The sequence below is a fragment of the Hypomesus nipponensis genome, chromosome 10 (genome assembly GCF_054491055.1).
Source record: "Hypomesus nipponensis isolate SF chromosome 10, ASM5449105v1, whole genome shotgun sequence".
In the NCBI taxonomy this organism is placed as follows: domain Eukaryota; kingdom Metazoa; phylum Chordata; class Actinopteri; order Osmeriformes; family Osmeridae; genus Hypomesus; species Hypomesus nipponensis.
This window is the reverse complement of record NC_140370.1, coordinates 11,311,298-11,331,750: the sequence shown is the minus strand read 5'-3', so window position 1 is coordinate 11,331,750 and position 20,453 is coordinate 11,311,298. Positions and strand designations below refer to the sequence as shown.

General features: G+C 49.2%; 1 protein-coding gene across 1 annotated transcript; it reads right to left on the bottom strand.

The window, feature by feature from the left end:
* Positions 1 to 272: 272 nt before the first annotated feature.
* LOC146271700 (semaphorin-6B-like) lies at positions 273 to 19,760 on the bottom strand. Its single transcript, XM_084707243.1, has 17 exons — positions 19,344 to 19,760; positions 8,541 to 8,664; positions 7,820 to 7,931; positions 7,659 to 7,722; positions 7,506 to 7,568; positions 6,127 to 6,225; positions 5,940 to 6,030; positions 5,451 to 5,570; positions 4,853 to 4,941; positions 4,487 to 4,704; positions 4,202 to 4,333; positions 3,804 to 3,953; positions 3,363 to 3,542; positions 3,039 to 3,179; positions 2,838 to 2,915; positions 2,535 to 2,596; positions 273 to 1,370 (listed from the first exon to the last, which is right to left on the bottom strand). Exons 2-17 carry the CDS (start codon positions 8,644 to 8,646, stop codon positions 343 to 345), a joined length of 2,733 nt encoding a protein of 910 aa, XP_084563369.1. The 5' UTR covers positions 8,647 to 8,664; positions 19,344 to 19,760; the 3' UTR covers positions 273 to 342.
* Between the last annotated feature and the right edge of the window lie 693 nt (positions 19,761 to 20,453).

Sequence of the window (20,453 nt, the reverse complement as noted above, 5' to 3'; positions counted from 1 at the left end):
CTGCAATGCAGACACAGCAACAACTTGGCCAATCAGCGTGAGGCAGGATGTGAGTGGCAGTAGAAACAGCCAGTTACAGAGAAAGTAGAGCCATGGGGGAGGGGAGATGGGGTCTGGGGGAGATCAGCAAAGGAGATCGGAAGAGTTAAATGACAATGAGAGAGAAAGTGAAAAATTGAGAATGAGTGAGAGGGACATATCAGGTGGAAAGAGGGTAAAGATAGGGTGAAAATAGAGGCAGAGAAATTGAGAAGAGTGTTTGGACACTCTAGTTTGCATCAATCAGTGGCTCGCTCGCTCCCTCCCTCTCTTCCTCCTCTCTTTTTCCTCCATCGCGATTTCTCACTGGCCAGCTTGAGTCCTCTCATTGCAGCCCTTCTTACTCATCAACTGGCTGAGATCCACCAGCTCCCCCAGCTCGCCTCTCCCCAAGGCCCCCCTTAGTAGAGCCCTGCCCAGCCCGGGGGTATGCTGCTGGGCCACGTAGGGCTGGCCGCTGGGGGCCACCATGGAAGTCGGAGGCAGGGGCATGGGCACCATGCCATGGCTGCTGAGGAGGTAGCCCTCCGGGGCAGGCCAGCGCAAAGGCAGGGGCTCACCGAACTCCATTGGGGCGCTGGGGGCCGACACCACCCTCCGACGCTCTGGCGAGTCCTGGGGGGTCATGGGGTACACATACTCTCCAGCCGACTTCCTGAGGGGGGCATTTGGTGTCCCCCTGCCCCCTTTCTCCCCCGCTCCCCGGGGCTTGCTGAGACAGACGTAGTGCTGGCGCGGGGTCTCGCTGCCTCCTCGCCCATCCCCCCCGTGCCTCCCCCCTCCTCCTCCCCCTTGCTGGAAGAGTCTGGTGGTCAGGTAGACGGCCGTGGAGGGGTGGTGAGAGGGCGGCAGGGGGCAGGGGGAGCCCAGCCCCACCGAACCCCCTCCCAGGTAGGTCTGGCTGGTGTCCCAACCCCCAGAGTTGGAGTCGGAGAGGCGCAGACCGCGGCGCTTCTGCTGGGGCGTGTGCTCCGGAGTGGGCAGGAAGCCGGGGTCCAGGTCCCCAGACTTCACCCAGCCGTTGGGCATGACGAACAGCGTCTCCCCGCCCTGGGAGCAGGGCCTGTCCCCGCCTCCCTGGCGCGTCACGCTCAGGACTGAGCCACCCATGCCCCCTCCACCAGTGCCCAGCATGCCCCTGTCGCGCCGCTGGATGGAGGACTGGGGCGTGTTGCCCTGGCGACGGCTGGCGGGCTTGTGGGCCATGATCCAGCAGACGGCGAGGCCGGAGAGGGCCGCCCCGATGGTGAAGGCCGAGACCGCAGACGCCACCAGGAGGTTGAGGGACACCAGGCTCTCGGGCTCAATCAGCAGGCTCTGCTGGAGGAGACCTGGCCAGAGGACACACACAGGGACAGATGCAGAGTTCTGCTCTCATACCCTCTCCTGTTCTACTACATTCAGTGTGTTGCTGCTGTGCACATCCCAGAAGCTCTGACCCCTCATTGTTCTCCAGCTTGCCCCTGAGGACCTCAAGGCTCTGGGCTGAGAGAGGACTGCACTCTTCATCAGTCACAGACCAGTCAACTCTGCTCTCACAGTTTTCCACTGTGGGCTTTCTGCTTGGCGTGGAAAGGTTTCTCTCTGCAACACGTCATAGGTTGGGTCTGGGTTTCCAATGTGCGAGCGCTTAATGGCTCCCATCTGAGCACACAGCAGCACACGTGGCTCTGGGCTTGGCCACCGCTCTCTCTCCCCACCAGCCCAAACTCACAGCTTGGTGCTGGAGTGCGCAGGAGATCTAGACTTGGAATGTGATGCGTCGAATGTGGTGTGAATGTAGAACAGGCTTTGTAGCAGCGTAGAGCTGTTCTAGAACTGACGGAACAGTTATCACAAATGGACTCATTTGACAACATTGACAACTGATAAGTCAGAATTGACATTTACGTAAACACAGGTTTTCCCGATCTGTCTGTGGAGGCAGTGAACTGTTAGCTCTGTGACTTGTGACATCATTGTTAACTGTGCACACTCTATTGGCTGGCTTTATTATCCACAATGCCAGACATGCAGCTTTGGGCACAGAGATTTGCATACTGAGATCTGTCCTCCTTTGACAGAAGAGGCATACTGCTTCCTCTGTCAACCAATTAAAACTCCTCATGCTGGGAGGATTGTGACTGAAGCTATTCAACAGAGATGGATACCAGATATCTAAAACCTCAGTTAATGAAGCTGCTGCACAAGCTTGCACATCCTCACAATCTTCACACAACATGAAAGTATGTTTGGGTCTGACCCAATTGATGCCACAGAGGATAATCCCCGTCACTACAAATGGACAATAGCACGCTGATTAATTAAACAGAATGGGCTCACATTGTCATTAGTTAAGCATGAAATCCAAATCTGGCCAATTTATCCATCGCTGCAGGGCAGAATCCCACCACTAGGTGGGGCTTGCTGTTGGGCACCAGAACAGTTTGTCCCAGCAGGCAGGCAGGCTGATATAATACCTCCATCCAGCCTGCTTGTGTAGTTATGTCACCTACCGTCACAATCTCCTAGGTGGGAGGAGCTGTTGCCATACTCCACGTCTTGCTGAAAAGGCAGCCTGCAGCAAACGTGAACAATGGATTACATGATTGACACCAAGAGATTTGTAATCATCACAATAAAGCAGATTTAATAAAATACTCACAAAAATTATTTAAAAAGCATAACCTAACCTGAACAAAAATAGGACAACATAATAACATAACGTATCGAAATATAACATTCACTAGCATCAAAATGGAGCTAACTGAAACCCCTCGTCAGAAGAGGTTGTAACCTAGTAACCGTGATGATCTTACCGTGTCCCTGGCCTGAGGAAGGAGCAGGTGCTGCCTCTGGTCCAGCCGCAGTAGGGGTCTCTGGAGGCCAGGCAGCTCCTACACACACACACACACACACACGCACACACTCAAGCTGATGATTCAGGATGAATTATATTCAAAGAAAATTGTATCTGATGCTGTGAGGGTGTGTGTGTGTGTGTGCCTGTGCCCACTTACTTCATACAGCGAGAGTGCAGATGGCAGCGTGCCGTGGGGACTCGGACCAGGCAGGAGGGGAAGGCCAGCAGCAGAGTGTGACTGGTGCGATCCAGAGACAGGGACAGGAGCTGGCGCGCCGCCACCGAATCCTCCCCACATCTCCACAGAGGAGGAGAAAGGAGAGGAGGGGGAGAGGGGAGGAGGAAGACAGGGTAGGAGGAGAAGAAAGACCAAATTGACCCTCTGTTTGATTCAAGCCCTAAGGGCTCTGACCCTAACAGTGATAGGACGGTACGGTGGACAGGAGTGTTGGTTAGCAACGCTATGATGCAGCATTCTCACTTCTCTGGGTTGAATCCCTCCACCTCCTCCAGGAACACGCTGCTGTGCGAGGGGGAGCTCTCCTCGTTGGGCACCATGAGGAATTTGAGGATGGTCCCTCGGGTGGAGCCCAGGAACAGCACAGTCCGGTTCTTGTGAGGACCGGCCTCCATGTCCACCACCATGGATGTCAACTGGTACCTGGACAAAGAGGGAGACACCCAATGAAACCACGTCAGTGACAAAGACAGGTGAGACGGACAGAAACAGCGAGAAAAAGGCAGGGCGAAGGGTAGAAACAGATAGACGCAGATCAGACCTTCAGCCACATTAGCTGTCTAGTCCGTAAGTAGCGTGACGTTGTGTAGGGTAGTGTAGCATAGGCTGGTGCAGCGTAACCTAGCGCAGTGCAGCTCAGCACCGTGTGGCGCAGTATAGGTTGGAGAAGCGTGGCTTCACTACCTGCCCATGGTCTTAACCACCCAGGGTCTGTGTCCCAGCAGAGGAACTGTCTCATCCATCAGAGGATGAGTCTTAACGAAGTTCAACACCTCATCAGGGTAGGCGCTGGACGAGCTGAAGCGAGACCCCTGCACCGCACAGCCCCCTGGCCTGAGAGACACGTGAAGAGAGGAAGAGGTGGAGGGGGACAACGAGAGAGAAGGAGGGAGACGGTTAGCTGCAGTGTAGTTCGTTGAAGGATCCTTCAATGAAACAATTTGTTTCAGCTTTAGAGCTTTGTCTGGGATATTAGGCTGTGTGTGCGTGCGATTGTGTGTGTGAGTGCGATTGTGTGTGTCTGTGTGTGTAAGTGTGTGTGTGTGTGAGAGAGAGAAAGAGGGACCGTGAATACAGAATACCTGGGTTTGGGAACCAGCTCGTCAGGCACGGGTGTCCAGATGGATTCAGGGGATTTTTGCTCCTTAAAGCGTCCCTCGAAAACCCGAGCCAGCTGCTGCATGTCAAACACACACACTGCAGAGCCAGGGATGCTGCCAGAGCAGGAGAGAGGGAGAGGGAGATTGCAATAATTAGCAAAAACATGGCCCACATTCTCCACTTCACTATAAAATACTTTGGATCTCATCCGATGAGTTGGACGTGGCCTAACAAAATGAGCTTTGTGTGTGTGTGTGTGGACGTACCTGTTGGGCGGCGTGGAAAACAGTCCCAGGATGACGTCCCGACCCTGCATGCGTATGATGTCGCTGGTGGCGTGGAGCAGGTTGAAGTAGAAGTGAGAGTCTCCAGGGATGGAGCAGTTCAGCCGGGCCTTCAGGAACGAAGTCCACTGCTTCTCCAACACACGCTGGGAGCCCCCAAGATCCCCCTTACACACACGAGCCACCCGGGACACCATCACCTACACCCACACACACACGCACGCACACACACACACACACACACACACAGGTAAGAAAAAAATTATTTATGAGAGAAATACAGAGACAGAGAGAGAGTGTATATATATATATATATATATATACAATATACAGTGTATATATACCTACCTTTTCTAGGTGGTGAAACTCCATGGCCATTTCTCTGAAGAAGAAGTAGATATGAGGCCCCCACTCGACTGCATTCACAAAGTACGGCTCTGAGAATAACAACACACAGAGGGGCTCAGTGCTGGAGGGGAGAGCGTGTACCAGCTCATATCTCCTAACACCACGCTGTAACAACAAATACAGCAATATGGTGGCTGGACCCATGGGTCAGCCATGAAACATTTATGTCCTGTTTAATTCATCAGCATGGACAAACACCGGGACCTTATTTATCATTAATTCATTCCTGTCTGTTCTAGCCCTGACCTGTAGGTCTGCTAGTTGGCTGCTGTTTGTTCGTGTGTATGTCTGTGTGTGTGTTTGTGCGTGTTTGTGTGTGTGTGTGTATGTTGTTTCTGAGTGAGATGCTGATTGAAGAGTTACAGATAGGGCTGTGCAATAATATCAACAAGACCTTGCTTATTCATTGATTTATTTGGCCTTAGTAATTAAGTTATTTTACAATTGTGAGCACATTTTCAATATGCATTAGGTAACTGCCCTAAGGCTAAGAAGGGTTGAAGGATGAGCCTGGGCCAATCAGAGGCGACGGTGGTACCTCTGAACCATTTGGAGTCGTGCTTGACAGTGCGGAGGGCGAGGCTGTCTCCAAGGCTGCGGTAGATCACTGCGTCGATCGCAAGGAAGTCAGTGACGGTTCCAGTGAAGAGATTACCCTCTAAGAAAGAGAGAAAAGGAGAGAGGCAGAGAGGCAGAGAGAGAGAGAAAGAGAGAGAGAGAGAGAGAGAGAGAGAGAGAGGGGAAAGAGGGTGAAGGGAATGAGAGAGAGAGACAAAGAGAGAGAAATACAGAGACCAAAACAAAGAGAGAGAGAGAGATAGTAGGGAGTGGGAGGGCGATGACAGAGTGCAGACGATGAGTAAAAGAAAAGAGGTTTGGGGGTTTAAAGTAAACATTGCAGAACATCTTATAAATCATTCCTGAGTACAGGGCTATGGAGCCCTCATCAGAGGTCCAGTCTGACTGGATCAGTTCAGCTGGGAACAGATGTTCAGTCTGGAACAGCCTTCACTCGAGCACGACCTACCTGCAAACAGCGCCACGTTGGCATGGCGTGGGTCATAGGGGCATCGAGCCATGCCACTGACTGTCTCTCCCACCATCTCCAGGGTGTCTCTCTGGAACACGCACACACGCACACACAGCGTTTCCTTCAGACGGACAGATCCATTTTCCGACTGATGAACCGACAGAGGAAAAATAAAGATACTCACGGTGTAGTTGGCACACAAGGGGTTGAAGGCATTTGTTCCACACACAAACAGTCCACCGTACTGGCTCAATAAGACCTTGATGAAATTACGACACTCCACCTGGTGACAGAGAAACAAGGGAGAGAGGAGAGAGCAGAGAGAAAGAGAGGAGGGAAGACAGAGACAAGAGGAAAGGAGAGAGCAGAGAGAAAGAGAGGAGGGAAGACAGAGACAAGAGGAAAGGAGAGAGCAGAGAGAAAGAGAGGAGGGAAGACAGAGACAAGAGGAAAGGAGAGAGTAGGGAGAAGATATAAAGAGAGGAAAGAGGGGCCAGTCAGTGATGTAGGAACTTTGGGAACCTACAAGTAAACCTGACACTGTAAGAAGAAGTATTAAGATAAGACCTGGATCTCTGTGGCTGTGGGGAAACAGCCGGAGTCTTAAATCTGGTTTACAACCTCAACAACATGTTGAGATTGATCCCCTCATTTCAAAGGGAGCAATAACTTTCTGTGTCTGCTGGAGCTTTAGTAAGCGTGGAAACACTCTCTCTTATGAGACCCATCTGAGCTAACTAGACATGCTCCTTCACCTCCTCCGTCTCCTCCTTCCTCTCTCTCGTTCTCTCTCTCTCTCTCTCTCTCTCTCTCTCTCTCTCTCTCTCACACACACACATACACGCAAACACACACCTTTGATACTGGTAGTCTTTTCTCCTTTCATCTGTGTCCCTTGATTTCACATCCCTCTCTATCTCCCTGCTGGCTCTCTCCCCCATGTTCCCTCTCTCTACCTTCACTTTCCAGCTTTCTCTTTGCCTCCTCTCCTTTTATCTCTTTCCAGAGTTCTTTTAATCCCCATGTACCATAACTCTCTCATTTCCTCTCTCATCTTTCCATCCTTGCCTCCATCAGTCGTGATTTCTTCTCTCTCCCTTAAGACTGTGTCACTCTTCCACTTTTGTGTCCAACCACCCCCCCCCCCCCCCATTTCCTTTCTGATTCTGGCCTCATTCTGTCTCTTTATGTGCTTGGCCATGCATTCATATGAAGCTTAGATCCGTTTTCCAGGATCCGATTCAGTGCAGAGCTTCCCACCCATTAGTTTAACATCCCCCTCGATGATGTGTTCCGCCGTGCTGGGGTCCAGTGTCCTGGAGGGTACGGACAAACACGCAGGTGCGTGTGGTTGCAGCTGTGTTGCTTTGTGTGTATGAGAAGGGCAGTGAATGCATTAGGGCCACGCCGTTTGTTTGAGTGAGTGTAGAGGTGGATGCAGGTGTTGGTCCTCAGTCCTAGCAATGGGTGGGCCTGGGTGAAGTTCTGATGAGCCTGGTTCATAGCTAATCTGTGCGTGAGTCTGTCCAGGTGTGTGTGTGCGTGTGTGTAATATGAACCAACCTCATGTTTGCCCTTCATCCTGCAGACTCGGATATCGTTCTTATTGGATTCCCACGTCCGCTTCTGCCATGACAACAAAACACGACTCGGGTGAACGTGTGTGTGAGCGTGTGTGTGCGCGCGCGCGTGTGTGTGATGGGGTCATGGTCTTACCTTGCTATAAAACATCTCCTCACCAGACATGTTATTATCCAGTTCTACTCTGTACAGGTCATCCCTAAAACACAAATACACACACCCACACAGGTTACTACATATGTGGGCGAGGCCTAGGGGCAGGAGGTGAGGGGGCAGAGGTTGTTGCCTATAGTCACCTAGCTCCGATGTAGAGCGTGCGGTTGATCTGGAGGATGGTCTGGATGTGAAGCTCCTGCCTCTGGGCCAAACGGTGAGCTCGACCCAAAAACACTGGATACCTCCGCACGACTGAGAGACACACAGACAGAGAGAGTGTGTGCGTGTGTGAGAGACACACAGACAGAGAGAGAGTGAGTGTGTGTGAGAGACAGACAGAGAGAGAGAGACACTGTGGATGCACCCCAGGGAAGGTTAAGAGTAGAGGACACAGTAATGTCTCCAGTGGGAGCCTTCATCAGGAGCCAGGCTAGGAGGGGCGACAGGAGATAGAGATCCATCCCACTGTCCTTGACTGCAGGGCTGGGTAAAACACAAATCCATCCATCTCTTCCTCTCCTCTTTCGTTCTCCCCATCTCTGCTCTGTCCTCCCATGGGGACCTCCTCCTCTTCCTCCTCCTCCACCCCTGCCTCTGAAACTCCACCCGCGTCTCTTTGAAGCTGCACCTCTCCGTACCTCTCGTTCTCCCGCCCCCGCTCTATCTCTCAGAAACTAAATAGGTTGACAAGGATAGTCGTTCCTTCTCGCTCCTTGGCATTGTGGCATGGAAGATTTCTAAGAAAACAGCTTAAGACCAAGACTATGACCCCTGACCTGTCTGTCTGACAGTCACCCGAAGGTCGTTCATCAATGCTAGACTGACACACACGCACACGCACACACTCACACAAATACATACCCTCTAAGGGAGCGTAGCTGAGGGGACTGGGTTCCTCTGGGAAAGAACCCTCAGCCAATCGCAGGAGCAGGAGTAGTAACGTGAGGGGAGGGGCCATGGTCGTCATGGCAGCAAAGCACGGGCACTGTGAAAGGAAAGGGGAAAGAAAATTTGTGACCAGTCGGGTGGCTGTGCTTGTGTGTATATGCGTGTTAGCGTGGGCATGTGTGCGTGTGTGTGAGAGAGAAAGAGAGTGAACAAGCGGTCAGCGGGGAGTGTGAGAGGAGAGTGGGCAGTGTCAGAAGGTCAGGAGACAGAATGTTGCCACCAATCTGGCTTGAGCCCACTGGTCATTGTGTGAATGGACGCTCAATGTGGCCCCATTGTCCATTCTGGGCTGTACTATGGCCTTTTTATGTGGGAAGGAGACTAATTGTTCAGTAATTTTAATTGAATCCAGAGCCATATACTCCCCTTTTTGGGCAGTATAGGCTGGTCACAGACCTTGAAAGCTGCTGTTAGAGCTAATGTCCCTAACACTGATTGTTTTCCTATATATGGCCATCCAAAGGTCAAGAAAAACTCTGTAGACCAGCTTGAGTCAGTCACTGTGACGGGAGGGAGGGGGGAGGGAAAGGAGAGCGAGATGCAGGTCATGTAGAGAGGGAGCTGGATGGGTGGGGGGGAGTGAACAATCATTCAGCATTCTACAGGGGTCAAGCTTGCTAGGTGTCATGGGTAAGGGTTGATTTCATTCAACGAAAGCCACCAGGGGGTCAAATGGAAAGAAAAACTGCCCCACACACACAAATTCCCACATTTAACAGGGGTTAAACAGTCAAAGTGTGAATGAACATTCATTGGCACATTTATCTCCACATCAGTTTCACACTGAACCAACTGTGTAGAAAAACCTTTCAGATGAGCACACACACACCTTGTACAAACAAATGTGCACACACATACAAACAGCCAGCTGTCCTGTGCTGATGCCACCATGTAACACCAGAAGAAGCAGGGGAGGAGGAGGGAGAGAGGACAGCAGAAGAGGAGACAGCAGGGAATGGGGAACTGTTAGTCTTGTACAACCCATGACGACATTCCCAAACATGAGAATAAGATGGAGGGAAGAGACAAGAAGAAGAGAGGAGGACAGGAGAATGGCCTGGGGGGGAGGGGTGGGGGATGGGGGGGGGAAACATGGGCCAAAAGAATTGAGAAAGTGAAGGTAACAGAGAACAGCGTACTATCTATGCTTTTACAATTAAATGGACCTCGCTCTCTCATCCCCTTTTCATGTCCTCCCCTCCTCCCTCCTCCCTCCTCCCTCCTCCCTCCTCCCTCCTCCCTCCTCCCTCCTCCCTCCTCCCTCCTCCCTCTCCCCTCCTCCCCTCCTCCCTCCTCCCTCTCCCCTCCTCCCTCCTCCCTCCTCCCCTCCTCCCTCCTCCCTCTCCCCTCCTCCCCTCCTCCCTCCTCCCTCTCCCCTCCTCCCTCCTCCCTCCTCCCTCCTCCCTCCTCCCTCCTCCCTCTCCCCTCCTCCCTCCTCCCTCCTCCCTCCTCCCTCCTCCCTCCTCCCTCCTCCCTCTCCCCTCCTCCCTCCTCCCTCCTCCCTCCTCCCTCCTCCCTCCTCCCTCCTCCCTCCTCCCTCCTCCCTCTCCCCTCCTCCCTCCTCCCTCCTCCCTCCTCCCTCTCCCCTCCTCCCTCCTCCCTCCTCCCCTCCTCCCTCCTCCCTCTCCCCTCCTCCCCTCCTCCCTCCTCCCTCCTCCCTCCTCCCTCCTCCCTCCTCCCTCCTCCCTCCTCCCTCCTCCCTCTCCCCTCCTCCCTCTCCCCTCCTCCATCATATCCTTCCCTCTTCTCTCTCCCTCAGTTGTTCTTTCCCCTCGCTCTCTATCTCTCTCCATCTCTCTGCTGGCCTGCCACAGGATAAAAGTATAAATGACTGTTGTCACAGAGATAGAATAGAGAGTTGAAAGGTAGATGGGCTGTTGTTGCTAAGGTGATAAGATGACAGCTCTTATTAGATGTGCAGGAGCACGTACCACACATACCCCCACACACACACACACACACACTGCAGTATGCAGCTGTCGTATTGCATTACAGGCACATGGCGTTTGAATGACAGCTGGTGGCAGGGAAGCCTGGAGAAGCTGAAGAGTCGGAGAGCTCCACTGCAGTCCAGATGAGCTAGGTGGCTGGGGGAACAACCCCCCTCTCTCTCCTCAGTGGGGATGACTCTAGACCTGATCTAACCAAGGAAGGAGGACTCAGACTGGGGCTTGGCTATCAATGCAATTTCAATATGGCCGATTTGGGAGATAATATAGGGCCATTTTTCCTCCATTCCATTTCTAAGCTTTAGAAAGGATATTTCGATTCCATTACTGTGACTGACCCCAACCTTGAAGCCAGTGGATATAGAACATATATACACACACACACACACACACACACATACACACATGCACAAACACACACACACACACATGCACATGCACATACACATAGCTTGCAACCAATGAGGGATGATGCATCCTCATTAAAGTTTGTATTGATCAAGGTTATTGATCTCCAAAATCACATCAGATCTAGGCCAAGGGCAACATATTGAAGAACACTATTGGCTATAGGGGTGCCAAGGGCTGTATATTGCAGCATGCTACTGACTACTCAGAGAGGCTCTAGGGCTCTTTATCAAATGCTATTGGCTATCCATATAAAAATAAGAGCATTGGGAGAAAGAGAGAGACAAAGAGAGAGAGAGAGAGAGAGAGAGAGAGGTCAGGTATTTGTTCCACTCAGTTAGATCACTTTTAGTGAGATTTGAGTGGCTTAATGATGTGATACTGACATGGTTGTCATGGTCACCAGCTGTGGGGGATAGATGGAAACAGTTACATATAACATAAGCCACACAATTAGCCAATCAAATGCTTTGAAAATAACCATCTCTTACCCACACCATTAGCCAATCAGCTGCGTTTACTTATGATATCAGCCAATCAGTAATTAATTCCTCCTCCGTTATTACACAATCATGACAACACCTACCCAAAACCTGGCCTTTTATCATTCTATCAAAGCTGAGGTGTTCTATTTCCTAACAGACATCAAAAGCGTTCTTCAGAATCAATCTGCCCCTCTGCATTAATGAGAGGGTGAGAGGGTGAGAGGGTGAGAGGGTGAGAGGGTGAGAGGGTGAGAGGGTGAGAGGGTGAGAGGGTGAGAGGGTGAGGTCTGAGCAGGTAGACCTGCCAGGGAAGTGAGACTGGGGCACACTGCAGCAGGGGGGAGCTCAGGGTCAGGCTAACATGGAAGACAGGCTCCTCACGCTGGAAGGACACCTACCAGGTCTGGAACACGACACCACCCACCAATGTTTCTGATGTCGTTTCTAAAGAAAAAAGCAGTAGTCATTGTGCATTTGTGCGTGTTTGTGTGAGTTGCATTTGTATTTAACTCCTAACATATTTTACTGAGGTGATGTGTCTGGAGCTAGTGTGTTCTAGTGTATGACCTGTTCATGTAAAATGGTGTCCTTGTGATTGGGCCCTTGGGCAAAATACATTTCTCTCTCTCTTTCTCTCTCTCTAGTTAGCTACTAAAGCCACTCTTCCCTGTGCCCCTGTTACCGTAGCAACCAATAGCAATGTCAGGCCACAACGTTCTATTGCAGCAGATGTAAAGGGAATCAGGGTGGATTCTGTCTCTCTAACACACACACACAGGAAGGCTCTCTTTCAGAGAGGGGGATGGGGAGAGAGAAGGAGAGAGGGGGAGAGGGGCAGAGAGGAATTGTGTGATGGAAGATTAAGTGGACTTTACACCGCATGCAAATATTGACAGAATATAAGAATCCCTTCTATCAGCACATACTTCAATTCAAATGACACTCATTTCTATCCCAGTACAACACTTCCCTTTCTGTCTTGCACTGTTATAAACTATTTCCTGCCAGAACTGTTGGATGATGGTTTTCCGACACAGCCCAACATGACAGCAAACATGATAAAAGATTTCATTACAAAAACACCCCAAACCAGGACCACATCATAAACCAGTTGGATGTGGAGGATATGAAACGACTCTCATTACAGTCAGCTGCTGTTTACATTGGGCCATGCCTCAGTCATGGCTGACAGATAACCACACAGCCTGCCGGTGGAGAGTGATTGAGGAGTTTCATTGTTGTGTGTTCTAACTGAAGGGTGCCGCGCCATGACAGCGTAGAATAACACTCTACAGTGGGAGGGCTTTTAGGTGACACATGTCCTCTCTCTTCTTCTCACTCTCTCCCGCTCGCTCACCCACCGTCTCCTTCTGTCCATTCCACCGTCGTCGTACCAAGCTGGCAAAGGTGCGCGTCGCTCAGAGACTGACAGAGAGACTTAGACATGATGTTAGGCCTACAGACAGACCTGACTGAAGGAGACATATTTGAGGTATGAGACTCTGCTATAGAACCAGAAAACGGTGCCCTTTTCTCTCAGTCTCTCGATCCTTGTCTCACATGCTGTACACACAGCCAAACTCTGTATGCCCCCCCCCCCCCCCGCCCATCCCCCCCCCCCATCCCATGCATATTGCACAACTCTCACACACTCCCCACATTTAAGAGTCCATGGAAGTTAAGAGACTTGGATTCAGCAGCCGGACCCGGGGGTGAGTTGTGTGTGTCTGGGGGGCGGGGGTGGGGGGGGGACACACTGGGATAAGTGGGTCACCTTCACTTTCACACTGCTCCACTCTAATGGACCTGATACAGACAATAATGCAGGCTCAGGCTTGTCTGCCTGGCAAACAGAAACCCCGGAGAAGACTAAAGAAAACGACCGGCTCCATGCTGACTAACAAGCACTCAAAAGCAGACAAAGGCCCACCATGCCCCTCCTCCCCCAACACACACACAGATTTGCAGTAGAATCAATCAGGTCATGTCTTTATCTTATCAGCTAGGACACCTTAATGGCTAATACACTCTTCCCCTAAGTGTCTAGGAGTTAAAGAAATCATTTTTTTCTCAGTTAAATGTCCTTATGCACTATTCCTTCTGCAGCCTCATTTATATGCTAATATGAAGGTTTTGTCTGTACAAGGCCCCTACACATCTGTGTGTTATCAGTGAAGAGTGGATGAGAGAGTGAGTGGAAGAGAGAGAACTAAAGAGTGAGAGAGAGATTCCCATAACCCCCTGGGTTTGGGCCATAGGTAATTATAAAGGCCTGGCCAGGACTGGAGAGGAGCCCAGACAGAGAGCCCAGGTCCTGCATCTCCTCTCCTGCTACCAGCCCCTCTGCCCATTGATGTGTCTGGAGCTCACTGTTGGACCTAAATAGTGTCTCCCCTCCTGTGAACTGTACTGCTCCACTAGAAACCACGACAGCAGACTAACATGGGAAAAGTGCCCAGAACAGATGCGACGCAAACATCAAGACGAAAGAAAACACCAGGGGTTTATATAAGGCTGTTTCAGCGTCGGCTCTTAAGTGGAAGCGGAGTTTGGAGGGAGAGGTTAGACAGCTGATCATGGTTTGGCTGGAGGTGATGGGAAGCTGTTAGAAAGGCCAAGAGGGTGAGATCTCTATGCTCATTAGCATCACACCTCGGATCCTAATGGCCTCATTTGCATATGCATCGCCCCTTCTCTCTCCCTTTCTCCACCTCTTCTCTCAATTTTTCCCTCGCTCTACAGTGATATCTGATGGAATAGACTCAAAAAGGAACACTTGCGTGGTTACAGCTTGAAGTCTCTTGACCCGTGGGTTACAAGGAAACAGCCTTTCAACAGCTAAGGCTGCAGTGGAAGCAGAGTATTTATGGTGCTGCACTAAACTCAGGAAAATACAGACAGCACACACACACACACACACCTACACCCACACACACACACACACACACACACATACACACACACACGTCTCCTGCGCAGCGCTGAGCTGCAGCAAGGGCAAACGCTACTACACAGAGCTCCACTGCTGCAGCAAGCACATATACATTCAGTTCACAGCCCAGAGCTGGAGACGAGGACTTGAGTATGCAGCACACACAGGCACACACACACACACACACACCATAAGCACATAGGCTACTGTGGTAGGGCACACTCCAGCACACGTCCGTGCGTCTGAAGGGTAGACTGCTAAACGGCTGTGGAGATGGGGCTACACTTGTGTCTTTGTTCACTATCACAGCTGCTGGAGCTGACAACTGTACCGCTGACCAATGTTCAGTCTCGGTCTGTGTTACTGAGAACCAGTGAGACAGGTTTATGAAATCGGAGCCACTGTCATTTTCGGTGCTGCAGTCACCTGTAATGAAGGTAAATATAGCTTCTCTGACATCCGCCAACTCGGGCGATTGCATCTCTCCACAGTCAGTCTCCTTAGATAATGAATGGGGGGTGTTTGTATATGGGTGACGCATTACAATGGTGGGGGCTAAGGCATACACAGCACACACACACATGCATGCACATATACAATAGATGCACACGTACCTTTACTCTCACCTTAAAACGCACACATTCAAGTGCACACCCCCGACAAGCACCAATGTACAGACGTTGATCAAATGCGCACACACACACACACAATGATAGCTCTCCCCTGAGAGCTCTCTCCTCTCTCAGGTATAATTGTGTTGCTGTTCTCCTTCCCTCTCCTCTGTGGCGACTGGGCCTCTGATGAAAAGCCATAATTAAAAGAGAGGCCTCAGAGTCTGTGTGGAGGTGGAGGGAGGGATGGGGGGAGGGATGGAGGAAGGGATGGAGGGAGGGATGGATGGAGGAAGGGATAGAGGGAGGGATGGAGCTATGGATGGAGGAAGGGATTGAGGGAGGGATGGAGGAAGGGATGGATGGGTTGGGAGGAGAATAAGGAGGAGGAGACAGATTATCCACAACAAAACATAATCAGACTAAAAACCATCTACAGTTGCAGAGACAAAGAAGTCTGCTATGGTTTTATCTCCCAATAAAAACGTCTTCCAAGTCTGTCTGTCTGGCTTTGCTGCCTCTCCACATGCCTGGCATAAACACTCTGTGGCGTACCTAATTAGAAAACACACAATTGGATGGACGCAGCAGAAAAGTATGAAAAGGCTACACTTCCAAGAAAACTCCCAAACACCATGCATGGCTCCAATAGAACAGAAAAGTCAAGTGCCAGCTCCACTTGCATTTCTGAAAAGGTTGCATGTGCATGTATATATGTGTGTGTGTGTGTCTGTGTGTGTGTCTGTGTGCGTGCATGAGTGTCTCTGTGTGTCTGTGTGTCTGTGTGAGGTGGACTGATACTTTATCATGCAAATGAGGACTCAGGAGGTGGGAGAGAATAACTACGGTTGGAGAGAGAATACAGATACTGCACTTTGAGCCAACCTGAAGGTCAGTGCTGAGGGAACGGTCTAACGTCACATCAAATGAGCCAGTTAATGTCATGTGATAAAGCAGCATGCTTCTGAGGATAAGACAACCTGTGCACTGCAGCATGTACCTCAGACATCTGGATTCGAGTTGTCTATTGATATAGTTGTTTTGTTCGGGAGCCTGCGCTCTGTGTAGGGTGCATGGAGTGTGTGTGGCAGACTGAGCGTCGAGTGTCCTAAGCTGCAAGGGTCTAGTAAAGCCATGTACTTGGAAAGTAAATGTGTGTGAGCGTCACTATGCCCATTGAAGAGACCGCACGCTGAGCACAGGGTCCCCTGGATTGCATCTAGCTCTAGGAGGGGCCCTTCCAGGAAGAAAGCAGGCCATAAAACAGACCATAAATATCAACACGTTAGAAAACAGCATTCCATGGAGCTTTTCATCTGACACAGCACACAGCTCTCACACATGTTCAATATGTGTGGGCTACAAGGAAACCTGGACCTACATGTCCCAACCAGATACCTGTAGCACCAATAAACATATCTGTATTTTTATGTATATCAGAGAGGGAAAGGTGGTCTGTCACATACATGTGCCCAAAAGGCTGATATGGAGCTAACCAAATGGTTTTCTACAAGAGACCTGTCTTTGTTTGCTGCATACTGACAGGCAGTAGGCCCACATGGTTGAGTCCAGCACCTCTGCCCTCCTAATCTAGAAGAATGGCTTCCTCAAGTCCCGGCTCCTAGGACCCTGCTAGTATAGGTCATAAAGCAGATGCCTGCGCAGTCAGAGGCCTATAATCCATCTGAGCCATACAGGCTCTTTTCAGTCTTTTTTGATGAGCTAGTGCATTGGGAATCCTGTCGGTTCACAAACACTGGCCCACTGTGAAGTTAGAACGGCAAAGGATTTTCACACTCTGAGGGAAATGGGAGTTTTTAAGTAAAGAGGCTTTATTTGTCAGGACCACTGTGCAGATTCATTTACTGCTTCACAGCATAATACATCCAAAGGAAAAGCTATGGTGTAAGTGGATTGGAAACCTGGTTGTTAACTGCTTTTTTATTGACACTTCCTCTTAGTTGCTTATCTCTTTCTGTAACTTTCAATTAGCAGTGTTTTAATGCATATTGCACAGGTGCTGAACTTAACACAGCAACTGTAACCTGTTAAAAATCACGCCCTATCATCCTGAGAAAAGCCCACAGCAGGCTCGATTTAATTTGCTCTTTTTTTGTATTTTTTCCTACAATCCTGCATATGTTTGCCTGGAAGTGCTGTTACCAGCTTAGCATGTGTGATTGAGTAGGACCCTGTCAGATCAATACTGCTCATTATAGTTCCCTATGGAACTAGACACTCCTTCCAGGCTCAATTAGATTGCTTTTACCTGAAACCTTGACTAGTTTATCCATTCCATTGGGTTTTCAACTTGGTTTCACACTTGATTTTTAAATTGAATTTCTGTGGTTCCATGGTGGTGCTGTTATTTTATTATGGTTGGATAATTGAGGTTAGTTGGCATTTCAATTGGTTTGTGTCAATATTTAGTTGTTAGAAGCCCTTTTGCATTGATGTGTTTGTTGGTGTTGTGGTGGTAGTTATGAAGAGTTGGTGTGCGGTCCAAAAAGATTCAGAAGAAAACAGAGGCTGCACCTGTTGTTCCCTGTGGTTGCTGTGTGTTGGGGTCAGCACCTGCTAGCAGGGCTGCTGTATGGCTGTCTGTGTGTTCAGCAGGGATAACAGGGAGACCATTCACACACCCTCAGACTGTCTGCATCCCTCCTCTCTCTCTCTCTCTCTCTCTCTCTTTCTCTCTCTCTCTCTCTCTCTCTCACTTCTCCTCTTTCTGTCTGTCAAGCTCTTTTTATCACTCTCTGCCTCTCGCTGTCTCTCTGCCTCTCGCTGTCTGTCTCTTGCTGTCTCTCTGCGAATCACTGTCTCCTATAGCCTCATGCTAGTTCCTTAATATTTCACTGCAATCTTCTCTCTGCTCTGATTTTCTGCCCTTCTCCCCCACCCCCTTTCTCTGTCTCATCAAAAACATAAACAACTGCAATGCTAGCCTGTAAAACTCTCTAGCCTTGAGTGTAAAGGGGCGACTTGTAAACAATAAATAATACATAACCAGTAAATCACTAGTGGCCCCAGTCGGACAGTGGGTAAGTGAGCAGTTTACTTGAGTATGGTGGAAGGCAGCTTAGAGGGCCTGTAGTGGACAGCTTGTACCCATGCTGGAAATACAGAGACGAGGAGTTTGACTGTTTCCTCTGTGTTTGGTCAGTGTGCCATGGGTGCTGGCTTGATGATTCCTTTTATCTGAAACACAGCTTCCTGACAAATTTTACCCATCCAGAAGTCTGTTTGGATTATACGGATTCCACCCTATAGGGCTTCTGAAACCCACAAGAATTGTGGAAGAGATGAAGGACTGAATAAAAGGATTGAGAGTTTGTTTTGCTGTTCATTTACTGTAATTTGAGGTACACAATTAAGCCATAAAGCCATTAAACCAAAAACTCAATGAAGATACCAATGGAAGTGGAACAACTACCAAGACTACCTATATGGCATTTTGTGGAACAAAACTCCACATCTACAGCTCTTCAAATATACAAAGACCTTAAATAATAAGATAAATCATCTTAAAAGAGGGTTCTCGTAATTAAAAAAATGATATGTTGTTTTTTTAACGTATGACCCACATTTCAACACAGCCTATTCACCCTATTGGGCTCAAACACACAACACTGCTCTCTACCCATCCTGCGGCTTCTGTAATTCTACCATAGAGAAAGTAAGGATCTAGTCAATGGGATCGAAAGCAGGCACATCAACATATGTCTGACCTTTAGTCTGGATAATTGAAAGCCTTAATCAAGCCCATAATCACTCATTGAGAAAACACAATTTTTCAATTCCATTCTTTAAAGAAAAGGTAAATTGCATATCATATGATTCTTATTTTTATATTCATGATTTCTAAATGATTGAGTGAATAACCTATACTTTATTGTAACATGAATGCTCTGAAAGTGAACTGTCATTAGAAATTGTAAGTGCATGCTCCAAGCAACACAAAATGTGCTTTGCAACATAAAGAACCAATGCAGCTAATGAAATCATCCATTCTGCCTAAGCGAAAGATTCCAATGACACAAAGGCAAATGATTTACAATGTCTTGGGATGCTAAACAGTGGTAACCAGAGAATTGAGAACGTAACGTACTACTGTCTAACCAATAAACGTATCATCAGATAAATACACATATTTATTCAGACACAGGAACATGCATTCCATGTACATGTAACCTTAAGGAGTATAAGCCATTTAAGGTGCGGTCGCGGAGAAAATCTTATATGAGATTCTTATATTTAATTATACCTGTTCAACCCCCACCACAACGGTCTCCCTTATCTAATGTCCGTCTATGTCACCATTTAGCGCTCACCGTGCCAGATGGACAGGTATAGTGGTTCTTAGCCAGGTGCCAAATTCCCTCCTCGCTTCAAGCCGTTCGTTCTTCTCGCGGTACAGCAAAAGCAAGGGGTATGTGTCGATGTCCTCTTTATCCACAGGTCTCCGTAACCACAATGCCTTGGTAGGGTTTAGTTTTAGTGGCTAGTTCCTTTTGGCCGCACCTCACCTGCCTCTTCCCTGTACGGCTTCTGCGCGTGGCCGCAACATCACCGTTATCTTTCCTTGTGAGCGCGTGCGAACCGCCCAATCAAACACACTCGTTGAATGAAAGACTGTTCCTCTTCTTTTTATATTATGCTGTTCATTTAGTCGGATCCAGGGCTGAGCTACGCTATGGACCCAGACATCAAACATCCACCGTACATTCCCCTAAAATGGAAACCTACAATAATAAATGCATACATTCGATCAATAGTCTTCAATCTGCAATGCTTCTCTTTCAATAATATCATAATTCTCAATTTACATCTGCTCCAAATAAACGTCTCTGACTGACGCAGTGAATCTCGTAATGGTCGGTAAGGGCTGTCGCACGGAGGGTCTGATCAGGGGCCGGTTGCAAGACCTGAGACAGAGCACCCCGCAGTTTGAGCTCTGTTGCCTGTATTGGTCCTCCGCCCCCCCCCCCCGCCCCCCCCCTCTCTATCTTTTTTTTGTCTGTCACACAGAGACAACTACACAAGAAAAATAAAAGTTGGATAAAACCACAGGTGTTTTAGCGTAAATGCGTTGTAGGCTTCATAAAAGTACTATGCCGTTTGTTACAATGAATTGCATTGCAAATCCAAACCAACATTTAATCGGCACGAGCGCACGCACACACACACGCGCGTGCGCACACACACACACACACACACACACACACACACACACACACACACACACACACACTTTCAATTCTCCAGAGAAGATGCCTTCTGTGTCCCCTCCTTTACTCCTTGTTCTTTGTGACTGGTAGATGAAAGAAAGAGAAGACCCATAGTCAAAAAAATGCATTGTATCCAAATATATTTAATACTATACATAAAAAGAGTGAACACAGCTCAAAGCGCAGTTCCCAGGAAGCACATTTCGTAGAATT

Excerpts from the sequence above, each read along its gene's own strand:
- LOC146271700 (XM_084707243.1), bottom strand. The coding sequence starts at position 8,646 with ATGACGACCATGGCCCCTCCCCTCACGTTACTACTCCTGCTCCTGCGA. Across the intron at positions 4,942-5,450 it reads CGACTCCAAATGGTTCAGAG|AGCCGTACTTTGTGAATGCA; the intron begins GTACCACCGTCG and ends TGTTATTCTCAG. Across the intron at positions 3,954-4,201 it reads GAGCTGGTTCCCAAACCCAG|GCCAGGGGGCTGTGCGGTGC; the intron begins GTATTCTGTATT and ends CGTGTCTCTCAG.